Consider the following 27,962-nt stretch of genomic DNA (forward strand, 5'->3'; position numbering starts at 1 on the left):
AAATGCCCTCCCAGGGGACAGTAAACAAATTTTTTTATGGTCAGGAAAACATGTTTGTGTCTGTCTGGTGGGCTGTCCTTCCAAATATGGCCCAGAGAATTTCACCCTGGCTCAACAGCCATTTTTGAGAGGGGCAGATGTATCTTACCTGTGTTTCTTTTCACTTCCTGAAGTCAAATGGCTGTTAACAAACCCAAAGGAGGTTCCATTAAACATGAATGACACCCCCACTGCTCCTTTATTACCTGGTAAAAGGGAAGCAAAAAATGACAAAAAATTAATCCACCTCCAGGCTGAGTCTAGCAAAGATAATAAAGCACCTAGCACATGTGAAGTAAAGTGAAGGATGGAGAAGAGAAACTGACTTAATCAACACAGAAAAAAATTAGTGCATACAGCACAGATTGTCAGAAGAAATTTTTAAGGGTGCTAAAAAATTAGTTGAAGGGACAGAAGTGCAACTTCCTTGTGAAACCCAAGAAAAAGCAATCCAATAGCCAGTCAACAGTGTTTGCTGGGAATATAAATGTATATATGTGTGTGTGTGCTAAGTATACACCCAGATAGATTTCCTCTCTTACAGGGTAAAACACAACCAGTGCTAGTGGGATATAACTTTAGGAGTGTCACATAAATGTTGCCCAAGGAGTGTTGTAGAAGAAGAGCTGTTCCTTGTGGGCTGAGCAGATCGCAGCTGCCTGGGCAGGCCCTGCCCGTGCCTCACCCAGCGTGTTTGCGATGCCTGTCTTCACATTGGCTGTGCAGATGTGACTGATGCGGTTCTCATGTTCTGGCTTGGCCAGGACAACGATCCTGATGTTCCAGAGGGTATGGATGGCTATCTGCAGGAATGGGAAGGGTAGAGGTTATATTTCTGCAAATACTTGCCGAGCTGCACTGTGGCTGCAGCATTCTTGACTCCTTCGATAGCACTGCTCCAGAAATTTTCTTCCTGTGCTCAGGATATATTTCTAATAATTTTAATCAATGCTGCAACCTTGCTATTTTCTAGTCCTCTTTTCTAGTTAATCTGTGGATCATCTTGCTTGAACAAAATAGTTTCCCAATCACCATGAGACTTAGCTTTCCAGATATGCTTAGATTTGTTTCTTGACATCACTGAAACCCAGGAATGTCCAAACCTGGTGTTAATAAGGTTCAAGTTTCTCTTATGACTCTGCTTGTGTACTGTTACATCCTACTTTGAAAGTGCAGTAGCCTAGGATGAGATCTAGGCTACAATTGGCTCAGGAAATTTAACAGGCTTCTCCTTTTTGAAAGTCAAAATAACACCAGCACTCGACCTGAGTGCTCAACATCTCCCCTTGCTCCTAGGCTGGCAGGGTCCCTGCTTTGGCCAGAGGGGTCACTGTCCATAGCAACAGGCCCATCTAGCCAGCTCCAGGGGGGCATCTTGTGGAGCCCACAGACATAGTCAGTTCATTCTCCTTCACCCAAATGCAATGAAAATAAAGGGAGGAGGTACAGGCAAAATCTCACTTATTCCCATCTCTTTTATTTGTACATCATGTACACCCTCATCTCCTGAGTTCCATGCAATAGCTAGAATAACCCCTCACCACTTTGAAGCTGATACTGGTGATTTCCTGCAGAGATTGCCTTAGGGTCTCCAGCCATTCCTTCTCCCCCTGGGGATCCTCCTGGGTGCCAATCACATAGATGTCATGAGGGATGTAGTCAGCAGTGTCATCACGAGTCCTCCCCTGCCCCTTGGAGAGGAACCAGGAGGTGATTTTCTTTGGGGCTGGGGCTGCACCTTTTATTAATACATCAAACACCAAAGGAAGTTAGAGCATGTTTGTCAAAACCAGGATGAAGATAACACACGGGGACAGAAATTATGGGCTTCGTATCTCATATCACTTTTGTATCAGCCAGGGCACACTATTCTAAGATGACAATGCTGTTACCCCCACCTGGGTCACTGAGAAAGAAGTGATTCTGCTTTGACCACCTTCCTCCTGTTGATCAGTTTTCCAAGGCCAAGGCTAGCCAGGAGTAAAGGCAGAGAGCTGTACTCCTCCTGGCCTACCATTGCCTTGACCTTATTCCTTAAGGATGGCCAAACACAGACAGCTCAGCTCACAGCAGCTGAACCAGGCTTCTGTCCCAAAAGGGAGAAAAATAACCTATATTTAACTGTCCTCAGCCACACCTTGTCCCCTTCTATAAGTACCACAGACACTCAGCTGTCTTCTGAGGCTGGACATGAACTGTCCCTAGTTAAATGAGAGCAGCTGATGTGCAGTTTTGTCACAGCACACCTCACAGCATATGTGGCAGATGAGATGGCCATGATATACAGAGTATCACCATACATTTTTGGAAATCTTCAACCTATACGGAGTAACATCATAGCACTTCAGAAGGCTGCGTCTGCCCTTCTTGTTCTAGCCCAGCCTTTTATCCCCTCATGTTCATGCAGTGCCCCTGTGTGCCCTCTGTTCCCTTTGGAGGTTGGTCAGTGCACCTGGGCACTCCTTGGCTCATTGCTGTCAGTGCTGCTCACCTGCTTCTCACAGCTGTGCCCATTGGGGATGAGGCTTGGCATAGCCCCACTCCCAATCACCACAAACTGTGTACCTACACAGTTTGTGGAATTGCTCCTGTCCTTTCTGCAAGGTGGATGATGATGTGCACTGGTGCACCAGTTTTGTGTCAGCCACAGTTCCCTGTCACTTGAGCAATCCTTCAGAACCCAACAGAGAGTCTGGAGCTTGTCATGCCAGCTGAGCACACCTTTAGGGAGTGTTTGAAGGAGTGCCCATGGCAGAAGGGAGCCCATACCCATATTCCAGGTGCCAATGAAGATGGTGATCATATCAGGCTCTGGTTGCTCTGAGTGTTTATTCTTCATCTGCTGTAAAAGCTGGCAGAACCCTTCTCTCTTCTAGATAGGGAAGAGTAAAGAAAATTAATGAGATACTTAACTCCGCTGACATGACCTCTTGAAAAACCTGCTGAACCAGGAAATTCCCAGCACACTTGAAGGGCAGATTAGCTCTGCACTATTCTGAAACCTTACAAGAGGCTGCCTTTCCTGTGGTGCTTTTTTAGGCATTTAGCTTGTGCATTGCTTTAACAAATGCTGAGCTGGTCAGAAAAAAAATGTTTTATTCCCTCTTTGTCTGTAAGAACCTTTTCACAGGGGCCATCTTGACTCCTTGCTTCTCCTCGGTGCTTGTTCTGTCCTCCTGCCTCAGTGGCAGCAGTCCAGTATCTCTCCCTTTAGACAGTATACTTGTTCATTTTCTGGATGTTTCCAGAACAAAGGAGAACATTATTTTTTACAAAGACAACTACTGTCCTTCAACAGTTCTACTTTCTACCAAGGAATGCCCCATGTTCCACTTCCACCTGGGCACCTGCTCCAGGCTGGCAGGAAAGAAACACCATGTACATACCTTGGAATCAGAAAAAATATATTCCTTCCGCTGTGTTTTTTCTTTTTCTGTTTCCAGAACAATAACCAGCTTGTTTGGAACCTTCTGGGACTTGATAAGCTGCAAGACTGAACACAGGCTGGGTGTCACAAGCTGCACTCACTGAAATAAGGGTCCCACCGAAACAAACAGAACTCTGCTCAAAGGCTTGGGATTTACATGGTATTTTCTGTCTGTCAGTTTGCCTTGCAGACCTGCATTTTAAAGTTGTTTAATCCTCTTCCCAATAGGAACAGATTTGGATTCCGAGTGAAGAGGACCCCCCAGAACTCTTCTGCTTGGAGCTCTTTTCCATCCCAAGCCTGGCACTGTGAAATGAAGCCTTAACTTTGTGCAGGCAACCCCCCTGTATCCCGAGCCAGCCTACATGTGTTCCTTCCCCATCTGTGAAAGAGGATGTAAGACCTCATTTGGTGGTAAAGGTGATTCCTTCCATCTAAAATAGCAGCTAATTATTATGAACACCAGGTGGAGAAAGCCATGCATGAAAGCTCATCTTTTCAATTACTGCCAGCAACAGGTTGATTTTCTAGCGGGAGAGAGCCCAAGGGTATAATCTACTCTCTCACAGATCTCTTTGTCTCAACTTCAGTGAGCTGCCTGTTCAGAAGGAAAACAGATAAAAGGGAAGTTGTTGGAATCAGGCAATCACAGTCCAAACAGGCGTTGCTCATGATGAGAGATACTGATCTACATACAAAAAAATCAAGGGAAATTCACCGAAAAATGTTACTGAAACTGAGTGTCTGGGATGGCTCTTTACCAGACACTCAAAATGGCTTTTTACCATGAAAAATCATCACAGAAGTCAGCATGTTCTTTTTTTCAAGTGGCACTGCTTTTCAGAAGAAAAATGGTTCTATTGCAATCAGCTCTATGGGGAATCTTCTACCAAAACCTGGTCCCTTGCAGTGCTGATTCCAGTGTCTTCATTTAGACCTGGAGATTGGGTCTAAAACAATCTGTGAAAGCTGGTTATCCTGCTACAGAGATGTCTGTGTCTTGCTGACTGGTGCTCATGCAGCACCCAGGACCTAGCAGAATTCCCAGAGCCTAGTTCAGCATTTGTGACATTAAGCTGACATCTTACTTTTCTTGTGGGTATAAAATTTGTCTTCTGGACCATCCTTAGATCTCTTGATAATCAGTTTTCCCATTTCCACATCCACTTTGAGTTGGATTTTTGAGAAAATTCCTAGGGAGTCAGTTTTCACCTAGTGGAATACAGAGAGGTTTTCCATGAGGGACCTTCTACACTTCAGTCACATGTATTACAAATGCAGCACTTCCCTTAATTCCTGGATGCATATCATTATGCCAGTCTCACCAGACATCTCTTAGGCATTTTCATGGTGCCAAACAGCACCCAGGAATAGCTGTTATCTCTGTGGCAGCAGAGCAAACTTCCCAGGAGCTGAGATACTGACATAAATCTGCATTACTGTCCTTCCACATTATGATCAGCATCGTTAAAGGAGTAAATTTACCTCAAAAGTGACAGGGGGGATAAGGGAGCGCCGGTGTGTTGAATCAGGACCTTCAATCAACAGTGTTTTCACCTGTAAAATAATTATGTCATTTATTGCTTGGTGATTCTGCACTACACTGAGAGTAATGAAATCAGAACAAAGAAATCTTACTGTGGCAGAGCACTGCACTGATGATGAACAAGAAACAAATTAGAGGCAAAGGAGGACAAGAAGATGATATAAAATAGCTTGAAAACTGTACCTTTTCTTCAATAGAAGACAGCAAAGAAATCAGCTGGTTGAGTTTCAATACAATATTGACTGGACTCGCTTCACCAAGCATCTGAAACCGCAGCACAGGTACAAAAAAGAGAGGGAGATGGGTGATTACCAAGCCCACAAAGCACAGCCTGGAGTGCAGTCCCAGGAATATCTCTCACAGGCCAAGGAGCAGCACTTGTTCCTTTGCCACTCTGATCTACAGCAGGTACCACAAGAACACAGAACATGCAGAAATGTGGGAGGCTGGAAGGACAAATCTGCAAACCTGTTCCATAGGGTCAAGGCAGCAGGCCGTGCATGGGAGTCCGCTTGCTGCTGGGGGCAAGCTCACATGACCAGGCCTGGGGCTCAGCAGAGTCCAGAAGTCCTGGACTTTTGGTTTTCTGGCAGGGAGAGGAAAGTCATGGGGACTTAAGTGGGCTTGGGAAAAGGAAGGATGTGGCAGTGAAACATCCTGGAGTGAGGTTTATGGAAAAAGAAGTGTGCAGTGCCAGCCCACATTCTGAGGGAGGATGGGGAGGTAGGAATCCTCAGGCAGTTGGTGGCATTTTCCTCTAGGACAGGAAGGGGGAGCAGGTGGAGAGGACTATGGAATAAGTGAAACTGCGGGACAGAACTCACTTTGTGCCCTCTGCACTGCAGCAGAATGAGGCTAAAGAGAATAGATGTTGTGTGTGCCCACCTGCACCCCACTGGCCATGGCTGCACACCAGAGCCATCCCTGCCCCCACTGACAGCCACCCACACATCTGTCCTGCTCTTCCCACCGCCCAGCCCCCTTACCTGGGAGCGCTGGTGGGTACCAGGATGCAGCTGCTGCTCAAACACCTTCTGGATGGACTCCAGAGATGGGAGAGTCCTCGAGGCCTCACTGGGAACACAGACACGGCACAAGTCTAAGGCTGTGGCCGGCTCCCTGGCTCTGTTCACACTTGGACAAAGCCTCACAGACAAGATGACAGGCACACGTTCACAACGGGCACATATCCACACTGGGCCTGCCCTCATCATGTGCCCTCTGAGCTGTGGGATGCGTGATGGGAGCAAATCCCAGCTGCTTGGTGACACGGTCAGCAGGGCAGTGTGAGTCACACAGCTGACTTTGCCTTGCAAAGCTGGAACATGGCTGCTCCTTGGGTTTTGCTTTGGAGGTTCTAACTTCCTAAATCTCCCCAGAAAGGTATCCCAGTCTGGGCAAAACCTGAAGATATGGTGTACAAGCAGCATCAACCCAACTATGCCAACTCATAGATCCAAGTGCACTCAAATGCCTCAGAGCCCAGCTCAGTCTGGTGCCTCTGAATGCTGCAGCTGTGGGAGCAGCTCGGTTCTGTACAGGACCTGTGCAGCTGCTATGGTTGCTGAGGGCAGTGCTGGGGACTCAGTATGAAGAGGAAACCAATTCACAGATATTTCATCTCACATGACAACGAGGGGCCAGGCGCAGCAAGGGTGTGGAAGAGGCAGCCCTTGATCTCCTGAGCAGAACCATTTACAGGTAACAATGACATTCCTCCAGCGCTTCCCAATGAGATTCCACAGGATGCTCATTTGTTGAAACACTGCTATGTGAATTTGGCACAGAAGCTGCATGCTGATAATGACAAGACTTATCCTGGAAAGAGCAGCCAGGGAGCACAGGTCAAAAGGAAGGTGATGGTGGTGAGCAGCACTAGGATGCTTGCACTGTGTCTAGTCAACTGTGGATATTAATGATTTCCCTCACTTTCCTAAGTCTGAATGGACTGAATTTTATTCCATGTTTGTTAGGGAAAGTGCTTCAAAGCAAAAGCATGCCTGCCTGAAGATATTTCTCTAGATGCTGAACCAAGGATGACTAATTGCCTAAATTAAACATTCATGTTTGACATTTCAGTCTGAAAGACTTGCCGTGGCACACACAGCAGTACAAGGCACATGTAGGAATCTGGTTCAGCTAATTTTATTTCTCCAATGCCACTGTTCAGCTCTGGATCACCTAGGGCCAGTGTCACTGCAAACAGTTTTGGCCCCAAACCCAAGAGTCCCATTGATTTCTGCAGCCATGGAGTCAGACCCCAGGAGGCTGCAAGCAGTTGCAGGAACATTGGGAGAAGTTTAGTTTGAGAAGAGTGGAAGGATATTTACTGTGATGTGCAGGGCATCTCTTGAAAACACAGCAGCAGCTGTTTGAAGCAACTCAGGAGTGATTTCACATGAGAAAACTGCCCTCTGTTCACAGTGCAACATGTAGGCTGTGTGTGAGGAGGAGGAGGAGGAACAGCTCCTGTGGGCGTTCAAGCCCACTAAAACCACAGGGTGGTTTTAATTACATTTGTAACTTGTTTTCTTCTCTTGACAGTATAAGTACCTTTAGTATTGCATTGAAGTGTCAGAAGCCTGTGTGTCCACATGCAGTTTCACAAGTGCTGGTAATACAAGTGCTTGAAAAACTGCCTTAAAAACTCTATGTGCATATTATCTATTGAGGGAGAGTAAAGAAGAATATGCAGAGCAGCAACTGATGACCATACTGATGGCTTCTGACAATAGCAGATTGAATAGACCACTATTGGTGTTTTTCACTGGAAGTTGAACAAATCCCCTTGCACGGGTAGTCCCAGCTCTCTCTGAGTCAGCTTTTCATCAGCTGAAGGATTCCCCTGGCCAAGGAAACTCTTGTATGGCAACTTCTTTAGCATGGAATGCCTCACAAAAGTATCCATCAGCCTTACAGGTCTTGGTTTTGTTTGTATATTTCCAGTATAAGATCTGCTAGAGGGAGTGGCCTCTCCCCAGGGTGGCTGTTCCTGGTCCCCCAGGCTCTAATAAGGAGATGTGCCCTGACACCCTTGGCCACTGCTAGCCCTAAAAGGTAGTAGTAGCAGAAGCAGCAGAGTTAAAACCAGCTTTCCCAGTCTCTGATGAACACTGGGGTCCAGGCCTTGCTAAATTAATCAAGGACAAAGGGTGAGGGAAGAGCTCACAAACTTTGCACTCTGGTCTGCTGCGCTTGAGCTTCTTGGCCAGATGTGCATCCTGCCCCTGCCCATGGGCAGTACCTGAACTGCCAAAGGCACAGTTCACAGTTGGTCCAGTTCCTCTCCCAGCCCCACTACTCACTATAAGCTCTTTTCTTCTGACCACTGAGCAGCTCCAGTACTGTCCCCTCTGCTTTGCTGACCTCAGCCGCCACCACAGCCCGGGGTCACAGCATGGGGCTGAGGAGCAAACGGCACTGGATGCTCCTTTCTCACAGTGCAGCGTGGCTGAGCCTGACCCTGAGAGATGGCACCACTGAGCACTGTGAGGTGGGGGAAGCCAGAGCACAGATCATAAAACCCTCACATTCCCAGCAAGTCTTTGTGGCTCCCCAGCAGCCGGGCCAGCCCAGCCACAACAAGTCTGTGCTGCACACTCATAATCCTCAGCACTGCCTGGAAATTCAGAGGAGCTTCAGCTCCACTGCAAGAGCTCCACTGTGCTGATTAAAAACTCTGGGGGTTTTGTTTTGTTTTTTAACCTATTCTCAAATAGTGTGAAAATAATGGAATTGGACATTAAAAGAAGACACCAAGAAGTAGCCTAGGAATAACCTGTACTTTCAGCTGGAATTCCCTGCACAGCTGAAGGAAGCTCAGGGAAATAAAAACTAAATTTAGGGAATGCCGCTGGTAAAATCTGAGTTTGGAAGTCACATAAGGGAAGTGAAAGGAATGAGACAGATTTGTCTTTACAAACAAACTGTGGGTCTGCTGATAAATTAAACTAGATACTGAGAGATAAAAGAAACAATGGGAAGAATTCCACTGATTGATGAAAGGAATGAAAGGGATTTGTCTTTACAAACAAACTGTGCGTCTGCTGATAAATAAAGGTAGATACTAAGAGATGAAGGAAGCAATAGGAGGAACCATGAATTACATAAGAATTCCACTGATTGACACAAAGAAAAGAAAAGGGGGGGTATATATTAGAAGGGGGTCTGTATTAATTGATTTGGGAAGTCTGTACCTCTCAAGTACCTCAGCCAATGGGGAAAGAGAGAGGGAAATGCGGTCGGGAAATTAGGATAAAAAGGAGGCTGTGTCCTCTAACAATTTGAGAGACCTCAGGGGAATGCCCCATGGCCTCTCCCTTTATTCAAATAAAGTAACAGGACTCCTCTGTTTCCTTTTTGGACATAAACCTCTGGTGTTTGTGGATTCATTTTCTTGACTGAAGTAATCTTAAACCCTAGACAGCCTCAGAGATTTAGTGTAAAACAGTAGGATACCCAAGCATCTGATTATTAGCCAGCTGAAGGTAAACAAGTAGTTTGGTTGGATGGTAGAGATCCACAAGACATTGTGAATAGAGGGGGAGAGGCTCCTCAGTGTCTGACAGGCACTGAAGGAGACACAGCCTGCAATACTGGAATGTCATGGCAAAATTCAGAAGGCAGCTCCAACAAACAAAAATAATGCAGGTATGGGAAGAAAATGCTGGGGTAGAACTGCATGAGGACATGCATTTCCATAGCTATGTTAAGTCACCAGAAGGACAGAGGGCAAGCCCTTGTCCTTTGCTGGGTTTGTGGTGGTGCAGTGTCCTGTCTTGGGGATGGTTTTTATCCCATATCCTCTTGTTTATTTTTGGTTTTGTTTTTTTTTTGTACTGTGTCCGGGGTGGTTGCAGCCCTCTCCCTAAAGTTTTTGCTACACTTGTTTGCCACCCCAGGTGTGCTGGCCTCTGCCGTTCCAGCCGCCGCCCCGAGGTTCCTGCTGCAGCCATTTCGCCGTCCGGAGGGCACCGGCCCGGCTGCCCCTGCGGGGCTGCAAGGGAAGCCCCTTTTCCCTCTCTCCCGCCATCACCCACGGGCAGAGCGGCGGCCACAGCGCCCCCTGCAGGCGCGGGGGAATCATCGCACCTGCCCTGCCCGGCCGGGAGCCACCAGCGCCCCTGCTGGCTGTGACCGGAACTGCACCGAAGGGAAAGTGCCTGCGGCCAAGAGAAGGCTGGTACTGGGTTTCTGTTTTTGTTTGTTGTTGCTGCTGTTGTTGTCCTTAGCTTGTCTTGTTATATATATAAAAAGAATATGTAAGAAAAAAAAAATATATATTCTAGTAAAGAACTGTTATTCCTTTTCTCGTACCTTTGCCTGAGAGCCCCTTAATTTCAAAGTTAAACAATTTGAATGGAAGGGGATCATATTTTCCATTCTAAGGGAGGTTCTCACCTTCCTTGGCAGACACCTGTCTTTCAAACCATGACATGTCCCTACATTCAGCAGGCTTCCACCAGCAGCGGAACTCATCCAGCTCTGCTTGAGGATGTCAGTTTGCAATGTCTAGTCACCAGAAATACTACAGAAAATCCAGAAATCTTAAAGATGTCCTGGCAGTTGAGTGAATTATAGCCTTGCTGCATTTCCTTTCTTTCATTTCTCCACATGCATTTATGAGGAATAGGGTTGTGAATCCCACATAAACTTAAGTAGAATAAGAAGTTGGAAATGGGAGAAACCAAATATCATTACAACAGCAGCACTGGAGGTATTTTAGTAACACAAGACTCTCACTTGTGATTTCATTCGATTTGAGCTTCCACTATTCTTAGCTGGCCACTTGGGTCTCCCCTCCTGTGTGTGTAGAGAAGCAAAACACTCAGGTAGGGTGCAGAAGGGCACCTCTTGGAACAATCTGTCCTCAGTCCTCACAGGGGCTTGTCTGTGGGCAGCTGGCTTCTAGGAGAACAGGATCAAGCCAGCAGCACAACTAGCCTCACCTGTGCATACACCAGAGAGAAGGGTATGGCAAGCCATGGAGAGAAGTGTGGAAATACATGCCCTCTGCTACAGAGTGCTCCAAGAGCTCTGCACAAGTTTGGGTGGTCCCTTTGATTACAGTCAGCAAGGGGGAAATAACATCCTTCCACCAGAGAAGGAGGGAGCTCTGCAATGTTCTAGCACCCTGTCAGAGTTTTTCTATTTGTGACATGGAAGGTCTACAAACAGGAATGGTAAAATTTGTAGACTCAAGAACAAGTCTAGGCTTGTTCCTTTTTTCATTTCAGCTGGCCTTCACCAACATCAGTGGAATCACTCCAAGTTCATAATGCATTAGTGGGAAGGAAAATCAGTGTTTAAAATCTAGTTATACACTAATTTGTGCTTGTTTCCATAAATGGCTTGTGCTTGACTATCCTGTGGGTGTCATTTATGCATTACCAAATTATGCAGTTAATCAGTTAGTGCTTTTTTTGTTTTGTTTCTTTCTAAACAAAGTATAAAATATAATACTCCGCTGTCTGAAACCACCTAGAAGAAAACTTGATTGTCAGAGCTGTCTCTTCTATATAGATTTCATATCTTTGGACCAGAATCACAGGTCATGACATCTAAATATTCTAGTTTTGCGGGAAAGGCAATTTCCTGTGCCAGAAATGAGGGTTCTGAATGCATTCACATGGAACCTTTGTTAGACTACAGTGTTATGGCATTACACTCTGAAAACCAGCTTCTAGTTACCTGAAGAGTCCTTTGCAAAGAGCTGTAAGTAATTTCTTCAGTTGAGGAAGATTGCTTGAGCCAGTCTGCACCATCTCAAAGTCACTGATGATGTGAACTCGCAGGTAATCCTGGATGAGTTTAAGATGCTCATCAGAGACACTGTGAAGGAAACAGACAGGTCAAAAGCCAGCTCTTCTCTCTACTCCCAAATATCAAACAGCTTTCTTATTTTTCTCAAATTCCCACTGTTTACGCACATGGCTAATAAACCAAGTTCTCTCAGATATTACCCATCCTTTATATTAAAAAACTATACCTCAGTGGAGAAAGTGTATGAGTGATTTTAATAATTCAGAAATGTATTTTTTCTAGACAACAGCTGGACTGTAAACAGCAGTCAATGCACTGTTGATCTGATTCTATTTTTTATTTGGTAGTATAAATGAGGAGTAATCTTGTTGAATCAAACAGATCCTCAGCTGTTCCAAACACAGAGGCCCAGCAAGCACAGAACTGGCCTGAAGGCTGGTTCAGCTGCCCTTCCTTACCTGCTTGTGTCCTGGTACTGCAGTCGCTGGAGTAGTGTCTCAGAAAGGGACAGTTTATTCACTTCTGCCACCCGTGAGTTTTCGGGGAGAGAACAGACCTCCTTTGTCTCACTGCTCGGCAGTGCCATGAGGATGTTGCGTGGGGGCAGGACAGGAGGTGTGGGTACCAGGTCTAGCAAGAAGGAAAGGAAAGGCACAGTCATTCTAGCACGGAAACCGGACATCTTGTCCCTCACCCCAGGCAGGGCAGAGCCCACCCTGTAGGGGCAGTATTTGCAGAAACCATCTCTTCCGACAGGTCTGTGGAGGAATATCAGAGCTGGGAAGCTCAAGGCTCAGCACTAGGTCAGCTGTTATTTCCAGGGGTGGCAGTGGTGTAAGAGCAGTGGGATGAAGTGTCAGGCTTGAACCTCACATGCAGACAGCACATGCCTCTGCCTCTGCCAGCAGTGAACCTCACCCCAGCCAGTTTTGACTCTCACATCTGCAGAGCAGCTGTGAAGGTTAATTTGTTAAGTTGAATATAATGCTTAGAGGACATAGCTGAACCTCACCCATGTCATTCCCATTATCATGGGGATCTACTACTGAGGCAGAATGGATGGAGGGACATGATGGAAGGAGCACCAGAAACTGCTAACGGATAGAAGTGAATGGCAAAAGTAAACAAACTGAGATGAAGAAAATAGACCCCATGACCCAGTGCATAGGGGCTAAATATCCTGCCTTGTCTTGCGGGCATTGAGTTGGAAGGAAAAAGGATTTTCCTGCTGCTCATCATATCTCCCTCTCCTGGAAGAAGAGTGGGCTCATCTCCACTGATCCCAACCATGGTTACCTTTCTTTTCATACCAATTGCTCCAACACTTTGTTACACATGTTGTATTGTAGCTGGTTGAGTTGTGAGGTTTTGTTTGGTTATTTCCTAATGGTGGAATCTGCATTACAAAAAGACCCCTAGGACTGACCCACTGCTTCTGGGCCACTGCTGTGATTCAGAGCCACCACAGCACTGAGACATGGGCAGTTAATCTGCAGGGTACTCATCTTCCACCTCTGCAGTTTCACATCTAAGATGACCAGACATCTGTAGGCCCTACATGGCTCCACCATGATGGCACAAAGTGCCTTAACAAAACTAAATTCTGTACATAAGCAGCCCAGACCCAGTGCTAATCTCTCTTCATCTGAAGTCTTGGATAGAATTTCATTCCCTGCTGCTTGCCTCTCTCTGTATTATTTTTGCTGTAGTTCCCTCCCCAGCCCTGAGAGCTGGAGACTCAGTACAACTGGCCAAAAGCCAGGAACATCTTTCCTGAGCAGCTTTGCAAAATTTTGTTCTATTTCTTCCAGAAAATTGCATACCAAAATCTTCCAGCTCCTGTTAGATATAACAGTGGATTCCATCAAAGACTTACACAGACACTGGGTTGCACAGGCACATCAACCTGCCCTAGTTCACAGGGCCTGTCCGTGTGTTCCAGAGATTGTGTCCTTCAGACAAGTTTGATTGCAGTGCTTATCATTTCCAGACAGACATCACACAGGACAGGAAGGATGGCTCTGTGTACATGACCTTCCTCTGGGAGAACTATGACATATCCAAGGGGTGATCCAGGAAAAATCCAAGGAATTATCTGAGACCAGTGAGTGTCAGGAACCCACAGTGGCATTTGATATAAAATAGTTGGGATGATGCCAATCACACCTCTTCATTATACACCTGCCTCTGTACATGGAGTTAGACTGTCTGCCACTGCCGGAGCTGTGCCCTCTGCTTTTGACTGTCAAAAATGTCACCTAAAGCAGAGCAGAGCAGCTGAGGGCTTTCAGATGCCCCTCAGTAGCTGCAGGTGCATGGCACAGCAGAAAAATGTGCTTCAAGCCCCAAGGGAGCATCTGTGTTTTGAGAGAGGCCCTACAGATGCAGGACAAGGAGAGGGTGCAGAGGTTTGGAAGAAGGCTGGGCATAAAGAGTTGGAGTCCAGATAAGGACACCAGATTAACCACCCCCACACCAGATGCAGTATACTTCCACAGAGGGTCTCAGTGTATTCCCTCCAGGTGCCATACCACAGGAGACATGAGGGTTCACTGCTGCAGGGCCTTGCCAGCTCAGGCCTCTCTATGCTCTGCTCTATTTTATGGCACAACATGTTCTAATCTCCTGCCTGCAGTGCATATCTCCAGTCAAGAGGTATGAGTCAAGGGTCTGCATCACCAAGTCACATCATGGGTTTCTTACCAGTGTCCTCCTCCAGCTCATCAGCAGCCTCCTCCTCTTCCCGCGGCACTGGATATTTGAGGTGCCATACCAGACCCATGTTCTCCTTCTTGTAATAGTCTATCAGTTCCTCCAGGTTCTGAAAGTATTTCACAGGGACACCCTCTGATGCCTGAAACAAAACACAGAGGCAGTCATGGCATGGGATTTCCTACCACACAAACATTGCCCCTTGCAGAAGGAAATCAAAGCCATAGAGAGGGGAAAAAGCCACTGCTGCTGCCCACAAGAGAACCTGCCCTGCTCTTGCTGCCCATCTGACCACAGGCTCTATGCAGAACAAACAGAAACAGATAAGCTCACACATTCCAGCCAGAGTCAGCACAGACACCAACCTCAAAGAGTCACTGAAGCCAAATGGAAGAGCTCTCTCACTGTGTTCAGGGTGATTGGCTTCACAGCAAAGGAAGATTTTAAAATCAAATAATTCTCCCGAATTAATCTTTGTATTCTCTCTTTTACTGAGCATAAAGCCCCTAGACTGTGTTATATTTTGTGGTATCCAGGAAGAATTTTTCTGTGAAATTGAAAGGTAAACATTGCTAAATCCAGCATCTTAGCATCCCTTCCAGGATTCAAAGGCTCAGAACTGGGTTCAAATGAAACAAGGTGCCACCCACACAGAAATGCTGGGATGGAGGTTTAGAGAGTGGCAAGGACTGCAAATGCGCATGGCACGACACTGTGTGTGCCAGCTGAATTTTGTGACCAAACCTGTCTCAAGCACACCCTGGCTATTAATCTCAGCAAATGGTTACCCACAGAGACCAAACACAGGGATAAAGTTTTAGAGGTGTTCAGAGCCAAAGCTTCAGAGTAATTATATCCACACATTTGGCACAGTGACTCTGCCAGCAGGAACAGCTGCTATCCCTCTAGGGGCAGCTGCTCTGCCCCCTTGCTTCAACCACAGACCCTACCAAAGACAGACTGAGCCATGGTCTCTCATGGCTCAGTACAGACCTGACCAAGGGAAAGGACCCTGCATCACCTTCCAAACTGCACTGAAGTGCCATCCAATCCCAAGGCTACAGCAACACACAGCCAAAGCTCTGATCCCTCTCCTTGGGGCACCCTCTTCCTGGCAGGGTGCTCCTTCTGGACAAAAGATTTTCCCACAGAAACCAAACCAAGAAGGCCCTGTCTTTATTTGCCATAAAAGATCAAGAAGTGGGGGCAGAATGGTAGAGAGCAATTGTTTTCCATCCCCACAAGGCTGTTGTTCTTGATTTAAAAGATCAACACTTGGAACTGCTCACAACTGGGCAATCTGAAGGAAGACCTGACCACCCCAATGGCAGGCTTGACTGGCACTGTTTTGCATGTATAAAACTAGATTTTGCATAGGAAACATGGTTAATTAGTAAGGAATTAAAGCTGTGACTCCAGTTTGACATAACTTGTTACACAGACATTCTGCCTCTGACTAACAGGCAGGGTATTTAAATTTATTTTGGGATTGCAATGATTGCCAGTAAAAAGTAGCACATACAAAGTTTAAATACGTGTTTGAAAAAGCTTATTTACTTGCCATTCATCTTTGCTCAGTTTCTTATTCTCTGTGAACTTTTTTTGTTTGAAAGTCAATTGTAGAAAATCCAAGAAATTAAACAGGCAAAAACCACAGCAGAACACAGGAAAATGTCTTCAGTGAGTCCTAGCAGCAACAAGATTTCTTTTTAACTTCTCCTAAAGAATAAAATCTCAGGCCAGAAATTAGGACAGTGCTTTCAATAGTGAACTGAACTTGAAGTCATCAGTACCCTCAGGCCTGCCATTAAAAATACCTTTCATTTTTAGCTACACCTGAAGATCTTTAAAGACTCAGCAAGGCACATTTTCACAACAGACATGGGTGATGTTTCTGAGAGCTCTGCCTGTAAAGCCTCCTTTTCTGTCTTCCATGTAACTGCTCCTGCATTTAACAAGATTTATTATTCTCATAAACTGGAAAATGTCATGTTCAGCATGAAGGCAATGTTTGGGCAAACACTGGACTATATTTTTGTGAGATGTTGAAACAATCATCGCTTAAAACGTCTCATGATCTTACCCAGTATAGGCCAAATATTGCTTTTCTAGAGCAGCACATTCAGAATGTGCTGAATTCAGAATGTGAGACTCTGCACATTCAGAATGACTTCTCATTTACACCAATTAATGCAAATAGTGTCTGGGTCCTCCCAGACTCTTCTGCTACTTGGTGCCAAGTGCGAAGGTTGAGAATCAGGGAAAACCATCAAGGAAAAAACAGCTCTAATCCATGGCATGAAAGGATTCTGAAGTCACAGTGCTGCACTGGAACAGACCTGGAATAGTTCAGCCAGTCTTCCATGCTTCTCTGTTCATCTTCCATGCAGTACCTTCATCTCTGAAATCCCCATTTTTGTGATTATTCATTGTCCAGCACCCCCCCAGCAGTCCAGAGGGCACTGTTAGAAGCTCTGGTGGTGGGGTGGCAGCACACTCAGTCTCCGTGACCTGCCCATGGGAGTGTTACCCACACTTTACCCTCTGGATAACCCTGCCTGGGCTGCCTTCTGCCCGCCTGCAGCCACCATAGATGGGCTGGAGCTCATGAGGCACAAGACTTGGGGTGGCTTGCTTTGCCATAAGCTACCCAAAGGGCACCTGGGAAAAAGCATCAGCCCCAACAGAGCACACAACGACACCCTAAAACACAACAAGGACAAACAGAGTCAGGGTTTCCTATGTGCATCCCTGTAGAAGAAAAGCTTTGCTGTCAGTACACTCTCACCTCTGGAATCACTGCAGCCTACTCGGCTCCTCCTCTTTCCAAACTCCTCCTTCACTTTCCTTTGCTACTTCACCACCTGCCTGCTTCCCCAGATCTTCCCTGACTGTGCCTGAAGGCCCCTGCCCTGTTCCTGCACAGCATCCCTGACACCCTCTGTGCCCAAACACTGTCTTCTCAGCCTTGTTCTGCCCCTCAGCTCCTGCTCTCCCAGGGTGCCTGCAGGAAGACAGACTGCCATGAACAGCACTTTTAAGGCCAAACAAAGTCTTGATAGAAGTGGTAGGAAAGGCTGAATTAGCACTTTTTGCTGCCAAGGATAGTTCAGTCTCTGAAACCGTCCTGGTCTCTAGTAAGCAGAAGAAGGAGCATTTTGCAACAGGCCTCCTTCCTCTAACTCACTGCACAGTCCAAAGCCTGTGTTCCAGCTCAAATTCCCCGGCATGGCCATCAGCCCTAGCTCTCATGCAGCCTGGCTAGGTGGACACATGAGCAGAGAGGCTCTGCTGTTACACACCCCTCCTAATCTGTTAACTTGGCCCACTGCGCCCAGCCACCTTTCTTGATGAAGCCCTCCCTTCTCCTCCATCAAGGATAACTGGAACTTGTGGCCATGTCGAGGAGCTGAGCTTTGCATGCATCTGAATCCAGATGCTCATTCCCAAAGAGAAGCAGTCTCCATTCCAGCAGTGCCAGCTCCTCTGACAGCCCACTTTCCCCAAGTCCAGTCAGGAGAAACAGGACCAACTCCCCATGGCACACAGTAAAATAAAGGACAGCATTTCATATTTTAAGACAGAATTCAGCAAAGAACTGAACACGTGGCCCGAGCAGCTGCACAGAGATAGATGAGAGCTGAAATAAGAAAATGGGGAACCGGCAGGGTCAGGAGCTCCAACCAACCATGGCCAAGCACAGAGGGAAGGATGGGCAGCCTCAAACCTGTTCAGCACACACTCATGGTGGGGGTGCTCGAAGGTCCTTCCCCACACCACAAAAGGCAGTGGCACCACCTTGCTACACATCAGCTCAGCTATCATAAAAGTCTGAAAGTAAAATCATTGGATTATTCTCATTCATTTACTTTTGTATTATAATTGTTATTATTTACAAAGACCTCAACAGAGGAAATGTGTGGGAAGGGCTGCACCCCTCCAACACACAGCCATGCCCAGCTGCCCTCTCTGCCTTTTGCCTGCACTATGAAACAAGCTCCTTCCAGTTCAAACACCCCCCAAACATCCCCACTCCCCACAAGAGAGCAGGACACCCTGTTTTGTGCTGCCTCCCTCTGCACAGAGGCACAGCAAACATTCTACATTGTTTGAAATGGGAGAGAGAACGTAAAAGCAAGATTTTGTTGCACTTGCTTCTCCTGTTGGAGAGGGGATGAGAACAAAGCCTGCATGACAGACAACAGTCACGTTGTTTGGCACACAAGTGCAAGGTACTCAGATACTGCCTGTGCTGCGTGAGCCTCTCCAAATCCAGCAGCTCATCATTTTGCTCCCAGCCACAGAGCAATAGAACCATGGCTGAGGCTGTGGTGTGTTTCCAGCCAGCGCTGCCTGGGACTGCAGGGACGATGCCTGAGCAGCATCAGTTGAACACGGAAAGTCTGGCTCAGTAATGTTGCTGTGAGTGCACACGTTGCCGGATGACCCCCCTGAGAGTTGGTCCCTGCCAGCAAGCAAGGAAAGCAGCCCAAATCTGGGACATCTGCTAGGACATCTGCTTTCTTCCCACTTGAACTTGTGGCAAAGGTTTATAGGTGGGGAAGGAAAAGTGGTGGTGGATAATGAAGTACGGGTATTGAGTCAGGTTGCGGAGCAAATTACCAAAAACTGGATTGATGGTAAACTATTAATAAATATCCTCCAGACAACTGCATTGGATGACAGGAGCAAGGCAAAATGCAGCCTAAACTTTACACAAGCTTGTTCTGGATTTTGAGACAGGAAGCAGAGGCAGAATAGGGCACTGTGAACAAACCAAAGCAGGATGGGGCAGCACAGAGCAAACTGGAGCCACCCCAGCAGAGCCAACAATGAAATCCACTTCCCGCCCCCCTGCCTGCATTTAGTAAGTAACTGTTTCCTCAGGGTTATCACAGGATAGATCTTGTTTTAATTGCACAGTGAATTGTTTCAAGTCATTATAAACGGGGATGGCAAGTGTCATCTCCATGGCAACACACCACATCCCCAGAAATGTGCTCACAGGGCTCATGGGACACCAGAGAGGTGTGGAGGGCAGACTCCCCCTCCGTGGGGTTCTTCCATCATCCCTGCTGGTACCTCAGCTTTGTGCTAATGGCAGCCATAACATATGGGAAGGAAACACCTAGTGAATGTATGCAATTTAGGGAACAGCCCACAAAACAGCAGAGTTGTACACAGGAATCTGGAGAACAGTGAATCAGAGCCTGAGCAGTAATTTTTAAAGCAGGAAGCTACATCTAAAGCAGAAGTCTCTCCAAGATCTATTAATGAGAGTGTCGTACAAGATGCAAGAAGAAATTCTTCTTCTGTACTTAGTTCCATAAGGCTTTAACTGGACTGCTGTGGCCAGCTTGGGGCACCAATTCTTATGGAACTTATAAGTGCCATAAACTATGGTACTTATAAAGTACCATAGAAAGTCCCAAGGAAAATTTCCAAGGAAGACTGAAGAGTTGGAAACTGGGTTTCACACAGAAAGCTTAGAAGGGCCTTGTATGGTCTGGCAAAGGGACAGCCTGGAGATGTCACAGCAGGAGTCTTACAAGTTTTAAATTCTCTTCTAAAGAAGATGGCAACCAGAGGTGCTGCAAGGCCCCAAGGGACAGCAGTGCCATGCACCCAGGCACTCCTCACAGCCAGCTAGCAAGTGTCTGATCCTGCCTCAGCCCAAAACCAGGCCAACGCTGGGCTCAGACATCTGCAGGGCCTCCTGCCACTCCAAACTCTGTGGCTAAGGGAAGCCCTCTGCAAATCTCCCAGCTTCCTTTATCCAGATCCAGAACCCTTGAAGAGCATGGGTAAAGCTGGACATGACCATGCTTTTCACCAGCTTTCAGACCTTCCATTTCTGACTCCAGCCCTTTTGGCTGTGAACCTTCTTTCCCACAGGATGTCTTGGTGTCTCCTGTCCCCCAGAGCCTGCCCCTGATTCTGCATGTCCTTCCAGTTTTCAATTTCCTCCAGTCCTCTGTATGCTCAGAGTACAATAGCTGAGCACAACTAGCTACAACTTGCTCTTGTTTTCTTGCTGAACTGGCTTCTAGGCTGTTCATTTCATGACGACAGGTACAACTAATGCCTTTAATCACTAGCCTTTGGTTAAATCTTGTGACCCCCTTTCCAAATTCAACCACCTGAACTTTTCAACAGGTTTTTGTATGGCTGTTGACCAGATAATCTGGTCTTCCTTTGTATCTGGTGTATTCAAGTAATACCATCTGGCCAAGAGAACTCCTTGCCAAAGACACTCCAAACAGGGGTTTAGTGAAGAGCAGCTGTGAACATGACTTTAAGAGAAGTTGCAAGACATGAAGTAAAAAGATGTAAAGCCTATGCTAAAATAGGAGAGGAACTGGTTAACTTGGGGTTCATTACAACAATTGTATAAATAGATGGCACAGGAAGTCTGGGGCCCTCAGAAGGAAGAGGAAGTGTTTTCCTTTCCTGTGCCAAGGCACAAGGAGGAACTAGGAAACTGATCATCTGGTTATACTGCTTGAGGCCAAATTTTTCTAACTAGAGTACCTTAAAACAGGTACTTAAACACATACATTGGCATTTCAGCAACTGGCAATAAGTTTTCTAAGTTACAAAATTCTTGCAAATACCCACCAGCTTAAATGGAAGCAGTAAATCAGAAAGATTTCTGTGGTAAGAAAGGCTGGCAGGAACTCTTATCTTCTTTTAGATTTGAAAAAAATATTATGTTTTGAGGTTTGGAAAAAAACTTGTCTTCAATACTCTCTGTTAGCTAGGAAGTCTAGGTGGCATTTTTAAATTGATGTTTGGCTCTCATGTAGACAAGCTTTTTGTATCTTAACTAAAGAAGTGAACCTAAGAGCTAAGAAATGCCTGGTAAATTATTTTTAAAAGCATTTTTAGCAACTTGGCTGTGTTTCACTTTCATTTTGTTAGCAAACCTGCCTTATTTTTAGATTGAATCTTATGCTAAGAAGTTTCAGGAACATTTCACAAAAACAGGATCGTAGACAGGAATCACAGCTGGGAGAAACAGCTACTTTCCAAAATATAAGCTACCCAGAAATGTACTCTAATTTGAATGCAACACCTCGGGCTTGGAAGAAATGGAGCTACTTAGGGACACAGAGGAAGAGAAGCAAGTGTGTGCCTGAGGAAAAGAGGGCTCCTGTGACCTGGAGGGTCAATAAAGAAATGATCTTTTATAAGAGGTGAGAACTTGTGGGCTGGCAAGAGAGTTCTGCTGCTGGATAAAGCTCAGCAAGAGGGCCTCTGCCAGGGAACTAAGCATGAGAGAAGAGGTAAAGGGAGGAATCTAGGGAACATGAGCAGAGGATGCTGGTGGGTGGCCAGAGCAGCACTTCCTCACTTGGAAAAAGATCATACAAATTTTGTGAAGAATAGCAGCACATTGTTAGTGCAGTTATAAGTCATACACCTTGAATAAGGTTGGAGGGAATGGAAGGCAAACAGTTGCTCTCTCCTCCAAGGTGAGAGATGATGGAGGCTTTTTGTCCCAATCCACTTCTGGTTTGGTCCTGATATTCAGGTTTGTTAACACATGTCACTTCTGCTACAGTGACCTTTTAAGACTTTGGGTGAAAATCATGGAATTCATAGAGTTCTGGGAAAGAGGTATTCAGAATTTCTGAAAGAGATGATTCATGGAAGGAAACAAGGAATTACAATTTAACAACAACTAAGCATGTATTACTTCTAGCTTGTGATCTTGGCTGAAAATCAGACATCCAAAAAAATTTGAGTTAAAAAAAGGAAAAAAAAAAAGAAAATTACTGTATTGTCAATCCTATAGAATTCCCTCTGTTCCTCCAGTGCAACTGAAGGATGCCAGTACATACTACCACAAGCTCCCGTTTTTTTAAGCATGATACTGACTTAAGAGACTGTATATTAATTACTCACACTGCATCACAATTCTATTCTTATTAAAAATTAGAAAAAATGGGAATGCAGAAGGTTTCCAATTTTGGGAAAGGCCATATCACTTTTTTCCTATGTGCAGTGTCACGGAAAGGACTTGAGAAGCACAATACATTCTTAGTTTCAAATGCTTCACATGTTCTGCGTGTGTGGAATGTGAGCCCAGTTGCAGTTAATCCTAAAAAAGATCCTGACTCTCATATCTGCTACTGTTGATCTCTTCTGGCTGTGCAAGAGTTCTCCTCTCTGTGATCCCATCCAAGCTTCGTTCTGGCAGCACAAAGACATGTCATGTTCACAGATAGGCAATGGTCCCATGGCAGAACTGGGACATTTGCAAATTAGGAGAGTCTGATGGAGGAAAGGAATATTGAAAGGAGTTCTCAGTAGAGTATAATTGGCTGCCAGATTTTTATCTCAAGTTCCTTGCTAAAATTCTACATCCTAAAGAAAAACATATTAGAAGCTCTGGAAGGTAAGCAATATGTGGAAGTCTTTTGAACTGGCATTCTCCACACATGATAAATACATAGATCATAAAACCAATGTACTCAGATCCTACTTAAAGACCCCGCTCCACTCTGCTCCAGCACTTCATGGTTCACCTGAAAATATGTTAATTGCCAAATATCCAACTAATATAGTTAGATAGAAGCCAATAAGAACACCAAACAATTCTATAAAGCACCAAGACCATGTACTTGGGATAGTTCTTCACATTCTTCACACTAAATAAACCATTCAAACTCTAGCCTTCAAAAAAGATATTGCCAATACAGCACATAATGATTCAGCTTGTAGCACCAAGAGAACCCTGCTGAGCAAACAACCCTTTCAGCATTTCTCTGTGTTATAATAAATAAGATTTACATCAACAAAAAGCAAACAACAGTTCCATGATGGAACATGAAGGACTGGTATTAAATTTAGCTACAGGGTGCAAGTCAGATGAGTTGATGATGAATGAGCAAGGACTGCAGATCCATGAGGATTTAGCACTTCTGTAGTGTGTAGGTGGAATTTAAGTTTTGGAGTATGCTACTTCTAAGAACTTTTGTGAATTTATCACAAGCCTTGTGCTTTTTGGTTTTCCACTGAAGAGCTTCAACACTTGAAGTCAAATGAAAATTTCCATTTTAATTTCTTCATAAAGTATCTAGCTCTAGTGCTTACCAAGATAACCTTGAAAACAAGTGTCCCAAAGAGCTATCAAGGCACCGAAGGCAGCAAATGTAGTACAGTCATTGTTTCTGAAGGCACCTAGTGGAGGTCATCATTGTGATTCTGTCAGTGCTCTCTGCTCACATTAGCTGGACTGGGAGAACTATTGCAGGTTACTTGCTTCTTATGGAAGTTCCCAAGCTCCCTTCAGCTTTTCCCTCTGTAGAAGGCAATAAATACATACCCAGGCAAGCATGTGTGGTGTTCGAAGTCCTAGGAGAAAGAACTTTTCCCTGAAACAGGTGAAGACATGCCCACAATGGCTGTGTATGCACAGCTGGGCAGGATCCCTCAGCCCACGTCAGTCTTATACTGAGTTCCTGGGGATCTTCTCCAACCTGTGCAGCAGACAGTGGAGGATCCATAATCAGCTCTCTGCTTTCCCTATTGTCTTCTTGGCTGAATTAATCCCAGTTTCAACTGTCACCAAGCACTAAATATGCATAAATTACATAAACTATCCAATGGGAAAGGAAAAAATATAAGATTTAAAAGGTAATACTTATTGAAGATATGCTGCTGAAGCAAAGCAATGCAGGCAGAAGGTGCATAGGAAGCAGCTGCATGCACCACATTGAACTGCATAATTTTCTGGGATTGCATAATTCAAACCCCTAAGCAATGCACAGTAAGGGTAGATGCCTTAGTTACAATTTCTGTCTTCAGTCTGCAGAATTTCTCAGGCTTTAGCTACAGCAACTGATTACTATGTTTGAGACACTACAGATGACCACTTGTCCTTTCTTTCAAGGGGCTGTCCCTTATTTCATTCAGTTCCTGCAAACTTTTAATCTGTTAGAAACCCTGAGCCATAGCTGCTGACTGAACAGATACAGAACCCAGCCTGAAGGAGCACCATCATTTAGCAAAACTAACCACAAAACTAAAACCAGAAAGAAAACACCCTTCAAACCCTATCCTTTTATGTTCTCCCCTGAACGACACTACTGGAATAAAAATAGTGGATGTTACACATTTTTTTGCTACACTTTGGCCCCTAAAATTGGACTCAGGATCTCTGGGTTTGCATGCACAGGAATGTACAATGACAACAGGCTACCCAGTGCCTCTGTGAGCATCCAGTGCCTGCCTGTGGCTCCTGCTATGTCTGATCACAAGGAACACTTGATACTAGGGCTGTTAAACAGCACAGGTCACTACAGCCCCATCAAGTTTAGTAAAAGAATAAGGCTTAACGCAGAGTTGCTTGGAAATTTTAACTCAGGCTTACCAGTCTGCTAACCGAGAGTAACCCCAGCCCACAGGGAGCTTCACCATCCTTTGCCCATGAGGTTTGCTGAATCCAGCTGTGCTGCTTGTTGACTTTTAAAATACTGCAGAGGGACAGCTTCAGAACCCTGGGATGGAACAGACCTCAACCAGTTTAGATTTTCAGAGGAGAACCAAGACTGAAAACTCTGACAGAAGTACAAATTGAAGACATAAGAAGTCAGACAACTGGGCAAAGGTCTGGGAACAACCAAAAGCTGCATTGTTTCTTCATTCTTTCAGAGGGACTGAAACAACTGAGTCTGAGCTATCTTTGCTAAAGTTTGTTTCGTTTCCCTAAACTATTTTGTCATTTGAAATCAAGCCTTGCATGCATTTATGCAGCCATCTGAAAATTCAAGGATACTAAATTTCATTTAAAAGCTGTAATAACTTCAACCACCAAAAGGTAAATTTGAAGAGTATTGGTGAAGCAGATCCTGTTTACCTAAAACAAGTGCAACTAGGACAATACTTTAAGTTGATATTCAAAGGGGATTGTATCTTTTTATTTTACATTTATGTCAGCAATACGCTGCAGCCCATGTAGGTTGTATTGGTCCCATTCCCCACGGGTGCAGTGCAGACTGACTGAATGAGATCTAACTGGAGCCTACGTGTCACTTGTGATGTGCTGGATGAGTTCCATGTCTGCATGGAGAGGGATGCAGCCTGCAATGATCCATCCCATCAGCAAATCAAGGTAGATCTCTGAAGAAGAAAGGACATATCCTTGTCAGTATGGAGTGTGGAAACAATTTTGTAGTGACAGCGATACTTGTCATAAGACTTATTGTACACAAATCTAATATCAGTGTTTTCCAAGACTCATTCCTATCTTAAATGCTCAGGACAAAAAGCCTCATACAGCACCTCATACAACAATATAATAATAATAATTTCTCTTTCTTTGAGGAAACAACTCAAGACTTGCCTGTAAATGAGCACTTTCCTCTATGGTCCATCATCCCTCAAAGCACAGAAGCAATAGAACACAGTGTTTCATTATCACACAGCTGAGAGGGAAATAATCTGTTGTCTTCCTGAATACCTGAAATTGAGTTACAAAGCTTCATCTGAAGTCTTTGGAAATATAAAATATTTCTAGTTGCTTCCCAACTAGAGCAGCCTATCCTTTGAGGACTGTACCCCATGGACGAGTGACCGACGCAACAACAATTCTGGAAAGACTGTTTGTCCATGGGAGGGATTCACGATGCAACAGTTTTGGCAGGACTGCTGCTCATGAGATTGGAGCCACATTGGAGAAGTTCATGGAGAACTGCCTCCCGTGGGAGGGACCCAAGGACCTAACAGAGAAAAAACTCCTCTCCTTGAGCAAACAGAAAAAGATCTTGGGTGACAAACTGACCAAAACCCCCATGCCCTGTCTCCCTGCGCTCTCAGTAGGAAAAGCGAGGGGCAGGGGGAAAAAAAGGTGGTTTACAGGCTTATTTTTCTCTCATTATCCTCCCCTGACTCTGTTAATAATAAATTTATCTTACACCTTTAAATTTCAACCTGTTTTGCCTTTAGAGTGTTTTTTCTCAGTCCTTATCTCAACTCATGAACCCTCTGTTAATTTTTTTTCCCTCTCCTCTGCTCAGCTGTAGCAGGAGAGGGTGAGCAAATGGCTTTCGTGGGTGCCTGGTGTTTGGCCAGTGTCAAACAACAAATACATAAAGGATAAGACAATCAAATGGATTGAACAACATGTGACTGTGATATGTGATAACATTCAAGCTAATATCCATCAAATCATTTCAAAATGAGAGCATTTTCTTGTTGATAATGTTGGTTGCGTAAGTTTTCAGGGTTTTTTTCTCATCTGCCATAAGAGTTCCAAATTTCAGGAAAATTTTCCTGTTGCTAGTCTAGGAGACATTGAGGTGGGTATGCCAGGGGCTCATCTAAGGGTTATACATGTTTGTAACTTGATTGGCTGCACACCCAAGCTCTTGTAGCAGAGTGGGAGGACGATCCAGCAGGACAGGAAAGAGCTGCTGGGTATGTGATTTTGGGTGGTCAAAGCCTTTCCAAAGGATAACAGCTGAAACAATTACTCTTCTAAAACAGTAATTGTTAAACTGCTTATTGTATAACAGCCCTAATCCTTATCTCCTGACTCTGGAAGGATTTTGCAGCTCCCAGAAGCTGCTTTGTACCTTCAGCAAGGATTGGCTATTTGCAATTTTCATTTGTTTGAGTGTGATGAAGGCTTTACAACATAACACAATTATTAGAGGGCAAACAGCAAAAGAAATTGATGACATTCATTCACATTTCACTTGTTAGAGGGAGATTTTGTCTGACAGCACAGATCCAGATAAAAGGAAAAGGGATTTCACTTCATGGTATGCATTAGCTTCCAAATACCTGGTTACATTTTCTGAATGTTGAAAAACAAAATAGTATCACTTTAACTTGACTTAAACCATATTCTCTGAATTACTTTTTTTTAATATTTCAGGAAACTGGAAACATTCTGGAAGGGTTCAAACTACACAAAAGCTGGATGTGGTTTGTTTGTATGAAGATTTCTGTATACTGAGAGATTCAGTAGCAGAAATGTGCAAGTTTCAGGAAATACCTAGCTCTCTTATTAAATGCTGCTTCTTTCAGCTTTCCAAAACCCTGTGTAGTGCATTAAGTTCATTCCTACCTCAGATACAAAAATGGAAAAAATATTTTGCTTGCATAAACAGATTTGGATAGTTTGCAAAAATATGAAATACATGGATTTTGCAAAGCCCTGATTGTAAAATATTTTCAGTCCTACATGTAAAGTGCTTTGCAAAGTGATTAAAATCAACATTAAATTATGCTGAAAAATATTAAAATTTTAACATCTACATTTTTTGGTAATAAAATGAAGCTTAATATAATTAAATTATGGTTTTGGACATACTAGAAATGTGCTGCCCTAACCATACTTCAATACATTGCGTATAAGTATTGTCTGGTTGTTCACTTATCCCTTCTTTCTATCCAAGAAAAGTGATCACCCTGATTAATCTCTCAGCCCTGCAGTGCCAACAGAGTCCCACGAGCACAGTGAGT

At 44.9% G+C, this 27,962-nt stretch overlaps 1 protein-coding gene across 6 annotated transcripts in view; it reads right to left on the reverse strand.

Moving 5' to 3' along the window:
• The window catches only part of INPP5D (inositol polyphosphate-5-phosphatase D), a 61,999-nt gene that overhangs the window by 12,594 nt on the left and 21,443 nt on the right, over positions 1-27,962 (reverse strand). For all 6 annotated transcript variants that reach the window (XM_053986643.1, XM_053986644.1, XM_053986647.1 and 3 more), the window contains 12 exons: positions 14,478-14,628; positions 12,233-12,404; positions 11,703-11,843; positions 5,999-6,086; positions 5,196-5,276; positions 4,952-5,023; positions 4,555-4,678; positions 3,426-3,532; positions 2,809-2,911; positions 1,581-1,777; positions 725-842; positions 149-245 (listed from right to left, as the gene is read on the reverse strand). In XM_053986643.1, coding sequence (XP_053842618.1) covers positions 149-245; positions 725-842; positions 1,581-1,777; positions 2,809-2,911; positions 3,426-3,532; positions 4,555-4,678; positions 4,952-5,023; positions 5,196-5,276; positions 5,999-6,086; positions 11,703-11,843; positions 12,233-12,404; positions 14,478-14,628 — 1,451 coding nt within the window. The remainder of the gene's footprint in view (positions 1-148; positions 246-724; positions 843-1,580; positions 1,778-2,808; positions 2,912-3,425; positions 3,533-4,554; positions 4,679-4,951; positions 5,024-5,195; positions 5,277-5,998; positions 6,087-11,702; positions 11,844-12,232; positions 12,405-14,477; positions 14,629-27,962) is intronic.

This window comes from Vidua macroura, chromosome 10, assembly GCF_024509145.1.
Source record: "Vidua macroura isolate BioBank_ID:100142 chromosome 10, ASM2450914v1, whole genome shotgun sequence".
Classification (NCBI taxonomy): domain Eukaryota; kingdom Metazoa; phylum Chordata; class Aves; order Passeriformes; family Viduidae; genus Vidua; species Vidua macroura.